General features: G+C 50.4%; 1 protein-coding gene across 1 annotated transcript; it reads right to left on the bottom strand.

Annotated features, from left to right (window-relative positions):
• Positions 1–771: 771 nt before the first annotated feature.
• On the bottom strand, positions 772–5,860 carry LOC101578978 (solute carrier family 22 member 13-like). The gene is made up of 10 exons (XM_023702201.1): positions 5,801–5,860; positions 4,063–4,193; positions 3,669–3,823; positions 3,280–3,448; positions 2,944–3,064; positions 2,761–2,855; positions 2,323–2,537; positions 2,034–2,142; positions 1,326–1,541; positions 772–1,109 (listed from the first exon to the last, which is right to left on the bottom strand). Exons 1-10 carry the CDS (start codon positions 5,858–5,860, stop codon positions 1,034–1,036), a joined length of 1,347 nt encoding a protein of 448 aa, XP_023557969.1. The 3' UTR covers positions 772–1,033.
• Between the last annotated feature and the right edge of the window lie 128 nt (positions 5,861–5,988).

Here is a 5,988-nt window from a genome sequence, read left to right as displayed (position 1 = left end):
AAATTTTAAATCTTTAAATATTTATTGCCTACTCCTTTTTATTTTGAGAATTCTAATTATATGAATATAAGTTTCTTGGTTTTGACACAGTGAACTATTATGACTGATCTGTAAATTCTTTCATTTTTATTTTGGACAACTTTTATTGTTATGTTTATTTATGTTTGTAAATAATTTATTTTCAATTAGGAAACTATTAAAACAATTTTTTATAAAAGCAAAAAAAAAGATGAACAAATTCAAATGACAAACAAATACATAAAAACAGTTCCAAAGAAGTTGGGAATCCTCTTTAACTTCTACTTCATTTCTATTTATACTCGCATGGCCTCCCTCACGTTGATTCCACTCCAGGGCAGCTGAATGCCAGCTGGCGAGAGAACAAAAGACAGAATTAGACCAGCCTGTCCAACCTTGAACTGATGCACTATATCCTCTTCCCAGGGAGCTGGTGGACTTACCTCTGCAGGACACATATAAGCACACATATAAGTGACAATTGGTCTCCTACATCCGCATCCCAGCAAGAGGGGTTGTTCCACTCCCTAGAATGAGCCAGCTCCCCATCATCTTACACAGCTCCTTCTCCACCAGACTGAGTACAATCCACAGCTGCAAACTTTGATTTCTCTGTAGTTGCTCCCAAGGCTTGGGAAGGCCCTGGCTAGAGCTCTGTTCTGGGCTTCATCCTGTTGAGGGCAGGGCTACCCAGACTGAGGGAATCAGGGAAACCACACTCTCCAAAGGATCAGAAAACAAGCAAAGCTGAACACACACTAAGACTGTAGCATAGTTTATTAGTGTGAGGCTCTAGAGAGGAGGAGTCAGAGAGGGCAGCATATCTGGGCTTGGGCTCCTCATTAGGGGACCGGAGCTGGGGCTGAAGCCAGGCTGCGGTGTGCTGCCTGGGGAAGCCATGCTGGTTCTGCCCTCGTATTCTCAATAGTGTTTGGCCATATTGAGAGGAGGTGTAGAGAGCCGCTTCCTAATGATGGCCTGGCTCATAATGACCACAGTAAGAAGTACAAGATGTTCACAGTGAATGTTGTTGAATTGTAACATTTCCTGCAGGCTCTTTTCGTTTTTCCAGGGTCTCTGCATTCAAGGACCTAAAGTTATAAACAGTTATAATGAACATCCAGGAATTGGTCCATGGCAATTGTCCTCGCAATCACAAATCTCCAAGTAGGGGGATCCTGAGTGAAAGGCCAATAGATGTTTGTGTTTCTAAGTATCCTTATTGGTCTCTCAGGAAGCAATAAGTGGAGGCCAGGGCCTTGGGAAGAGGAGCCAGCACCAGACTTCTGAAGAAGCAAGCTGCTCACCTTGGGTGGGGACATGGATTCAGGTCCTGGATGGTATCCTTCAGGCTCTGGCCATGTGTCTCAAGCAGCAGGAAACAGAGTGCTCCTGCCACAATGGGGGTGCTGCCGAAGATGAGCATAGGGATGGCCATGTGGTAGTCACCCAGCAGGAGGATAAGTGGAGTGAGGATGCCCCCGATCCTTGAGAAGAAGCTCACCAGCCCCATGCCTGTTTGCCTGGGGAGGTAGCACAAACTGAGCACACCTGGTCTTGCTCCCAGCTGGTTTCAGCCAGAGACCCTATGGAATTCCCCATAGGCCTGTATGGGCTCCAGTCCCCATTGACCCATCCAGTGCTCCTGTGCTCTGCTCCTTCATGCTCCTCCATCTCCAGGCCTCCAGTGCCTGCTACACTCCTCCTCAAGTCTCACCTCTCAGCCAAAGGATGTACCTTCCATCCTTCCTCTTCTCACCTGATTATCCCTAATAATTCTGGCCATTCACTTTAAACCTATCCCACATTGCTACCAGACACAGCTAGGGCATGGGGAACTTTTATATCCATTCTCAACCCAGATAAGGACAACTGATGCGTTGCACTAAATTTCTGGTTTCCCTGGCCCTGTAGCAACTTCACTAGCTATTCATAGACTGGTGGTAAGGGCAGCATAGTGATAGTCAAGATCCACGTACCAGGGTCAGAGGAGGAGTCCTACCATCAGCTCTTACCGGATGACGGTGGGGAAGAGCTCAGCAGTGTACACATAGGAAACGGTGAAGCTGGCAGAGGCGGCAAACTTTCCTAGTACAGCCAGCACTGTGACCACAATGGGCTGATCTGGTGGAAGATGCTGGTCAGCCACACAGACTGGATGTCCCCAATCTTTGTACAACTAGCACCAAAACCTACTGCTCCCAAACTTTGAGGTACCCATACTCTTGACATGGGAGCAATGGCCATTGCACAGACCTCTCTCTAAGATGGGTGAGGATGCATGGTAAACAGCCAGCCATGTACCTGAAGGGATGAAGATGGTGGTGATACACATGACACCACCCACAATCAAAGTCCCAGCCTGGCTCCACTTGCGACCCAACCTCTCCATCATGACGATGCTCAAAAGGCGGGCAGGTACTTCAACTGCTCCGAATATCAGCTGTGTCAGGTAGATGTCCAGGCCAAATTCCCCAACTTGGAAACTAATACCATAGTATACCAGACTGTTCACAAACCTACAAAGGGCCCAAAAGTCCATGTCACTGCTGTGTGTTCAACACCATGACACCCCGAGACAGAGACTGTCCTGGTCAGGGTCACACCAGGAGACACTGGCACTGTTGTGTTGACAGCACTATGGACTGAGGCAACCCATCCCACCATGGCACTGGCACACATGAAGGAAGAGGGAGCCTTCTTACTTTGTCCATGCAGGGGCCATGGGACCTAGCTACTCACCAGACACAGGTGAGAATCAGGGTCACCTTCCTCAGATGGGGATGCTTGAAAAGATCTAAAAAGTTCCCCTTGTGGCCTTGCTCCTCTGGGACCAACTGAAAAAAGACACAGAGTGAAAGGCACAGGGAAGACCTGGATGGGGCAGCTCTGGGGCAGGACAGGGCATGAGCCTGCTGCAGGTACCTGGTTCAGGATCTCTGGAGAGAGCTTGCACCTGTTGACTGAGGCTGCCTTCATGACCAGTTGTTTGGCCTCTTCTATCTTCCCCTGGATGAGGAGCCACCGTGCAGATTCTGGTAGAAGCCTGCAGACCAGGATTGGCTAGGACCTTGGGGTCCAGAGTGCTGTGGTGCCCTCCCAGCCACTGCATGGAACACAGAACGCCACATCGAGCCCTCAGAGCCACTTGTCCTGCAGCAGCCCCTGACCACCCAGAAGATGTGGTGAAAGTGAGGGCTGCACCCCATGCCCACAGCACAACTGACCAAGCACCACCTCATCCCTCATGGGTCTCCTCACCAGAAGTAGAAGAAGAGCAGGAAGGTTGGAGCAGAGGCAGCAATTTGCAAGAATCTCCAGTTTCGGACACCATATGCCATCCCGGCTACTACCATCTGCCCCGCTGCAAAGATGACCTGGTTCAGGGCTATGGCACGTGTTCTCCACGAGGGACCAACCCACTCTGAAACTGTGGGAACAGACAAGTTGTGGCTGGGCCACACATGCACATACATTCCCAGGTTCCCCTGGGATGCCATTATGGTGGCTAGGACCTCAATCCACCCAGAAAGCTATAAAGACTGCATGTGTAGTTTGTGCCCACTTGGGTCCCCCAGTGCCGCTTAGAGGCTTGAAGCAGGCAAGGTCCCAGGGTCACCCTCTGGAACTCCCATGGTTCAGATACTCACTCAGGGCAATGGTGCTCAACATATATCCTGCACCAGCAGTAGCCACAGCAAAGCGTAGGGCCATGTAGAGCTCAAAGCTGGGCACAAAAGCCGTGGCCAGGCCCACAGTGGCAACCAGGAGCAGCTGTAGAAGGAAGCAGGCTCTTCGACCAGTCCTGAGGTAACAAAGAGGCCAGTGGTTACAGGCAGGGACACTCTTTGGGGAAGAGTTATGGAGACCCAGTGGACCTGCCCTAGGCTCTGTGGCAAGCAGGAGACATGGCTCCTACCTGGGAGTCTTATGTGAGGTTCTAGGAACAGAGCCTTATACTGGGGTCCAGTGTTTGGGGCATGAGGGAGTGTGGGCTGCACCAGGAGTGGGGTGGTTAAGCAGCAAGCTGGTCAACATGCATACCGGTCACTCAGGGGCCCGAAGATGATGGCCCCAGCAAGGAGTCCAGCCATGAACACTGACTGCGAGGTCTGCTTCAGTTGCTTCCGATCACAAACCAGGTTGAACTGAAGCACACAGAGGCAGGTGTGAGTCTAGGGGCACTGAGGACAAGTCCTTCAGCACCAATTAGGGCCCAAGGTACCCGAACTGTCTGCATGTTCCCAAGCTCCATAAGAAATCACTGGGCACAGCAGCATCAGTGTGGAGAACACTGTTCAACCTCTGTGCACCACACAATCTGCCAGCGCACTGCAGTCACTGACCAACACGGGGTGGTACGGCCCTCCTTCCAGCAGTCCCGTCCATCTGGGTGAAGTCAGTTCATGGCAGGTACTGTGAGAAAGAGTGACACCCTGTGCATGGTGGCTTTGTAGGGAAAGTGTTCATTGCAGATTTACAGGACTGAGAATTTGTCTCATTCGGGGGAGCACACATTCTAGTAGAAAGCCATTGCATGTATTCTTTGAAAAATAACAACTGGGATGTGTGGTTTGAACTTAGCTATTTGACACCTAGATGGTTAACATTGATCAAGATCTGGTGTAGCACTGCTGCCAAGCTAAGCGTGTAACATTTGTGAGCTTTGACAGACCACTAATGGCTCCTTCCTGAGTCACAGGACCTCTCACCATGGCCCCACTGCCTGAAAAACACTCAGGACTCTCTAAGTCTGCTGTTGCACTCGAGAATCCCCAAAGCCCCACACTGGCAATCTGAGTCCGATGAGCACCCACAGTCCTTCAGGTGGGTACAGAGGAGCACATACAGGAGGGAACAGGGAGGCAGGCAGAGAAAGACACAGTGTATGCATCTGGGGAATTCATACCAATGCCCTCAATAGCCCAGGCTGATTGAACAAGAGACTGGGAAACCCCATGCACACCGTATGGAGGCTGATGTAGCCCTGCGCACTTCCACACTGTGTGCACATGTGATGCTCATGTCTGACTCCATGCTACCAAGCTGAGGCACCTCAAAGGATTTCTGCCTCCTGGAAAAAGTCCTGTTCTGTGTCCATGTGGTATGGAGAAAAGCGCTGGCGTCTCCTGCATCATGACCCCCAGGACCCTTGCCGTGTGATGGCCCTGTGCTGAGCACTCTGCACACACCATCTCCTGTACTGCTGCTCCCTGCTGTCCTTATAGTTACAGCTCACTGAGGGAGGAGAGGTCCGCAGCCAATGCTCACTCAGCCACTGGATGGCAGCATAGCAGCACCATGTCTCTGTGAAGCCCACTGAAGGAGCAGGGAATGTGTGCTGAAGCGAGAGCCAAACTGATGCTCTCTAGTGAATCAGCACAAGTTCACTGATGTGGGGCAAGAAATAGCCTACGCAGGACTCAACGCAGAACTCATCCTTGCTTTCTCAAGCACAACTTACGGACTTTTGTATGTGTCAAATACTTAATTAGCCCTGGAAATGAAGCAAGGCAGGGCAGGAGGCTTCAGTCTTCTACCCAGTTTTATATGGTTTGGGTTAATTTAGGAACTACGGAATCCTTTAGTAGGAAGATACAAATTTAATAAATAAAAATAAAAATGATAGCTCCTACCAGACTTGAGTCAGAACTGAGCACCTCTGGAGGCCTACAGACTTGAGCTGACTGGAGTCCACCTAACAGGCACAAAATCTGCTGCACGGCATTGTCTAGTGGAATGAAGGCAATTCACAATTCTGGGCCTCAGAGTCCACCCAGACCTTATTCCTATGCAGGTGGTCCAGAGCTTCCTGAGTTCTCAGGTCAAGGCAGCAGGGCATCGCCTCCTCTATCTGTCTCTCCTTCTTACTCCTCAGTGGGCTTTGCCAGGATAGAACTGTCAGAGCAGTCCTGAAGTGAATCAACAATTGCATTGGAATGATGGCACGGAAAAGCTCCCAAAATGTGG

This window comes from Octodon degus, unplaced genomic scaffold (assembly GCF_000260255.1).
Source record: "Octodon degus isolate 3935 unplaced genomic scaffold, OctDeg1.0 scaffold00147, whole genome shotgun sequence".
In the NCBI taxonomy this organism is placed as follows: Eukaryota; Metazoa; Chordata; class Mammalia; order Rodentia; family Octodontidae; genus Octodon; species Octodon degus.
Note: the sequence above shows the minus strand (reverse complement) of the source record. Positions and strands in the feature narration are given on the sequence as shown.

Excerpts from the sequence above, each read along its gene's own strand:
- LOC101578978 (XM_023702201.1), bottom strand. The coding sequence starts at position 5,860 with ATGCCCTGCTGCCTTGACCTGAGAACTCAGGAAGCTCTGGACCACCTG. Across the intron at positions 4,194-5,800 it reads ACCACCTGCATAGGAATAAG|ACTCACACCTGCCTCTGTGT; the intron begins GTCTGGGTGGAC and ends CAGTGCCCCTAG. Across the intron at positions 3,824-4,062 it reads TTCGGGCCCCTGAGTGACCG|GACTGGTCGAAGAGCCTGCT; the intron begins GTATGCATGTTG and ends TTGTTACCTCAG.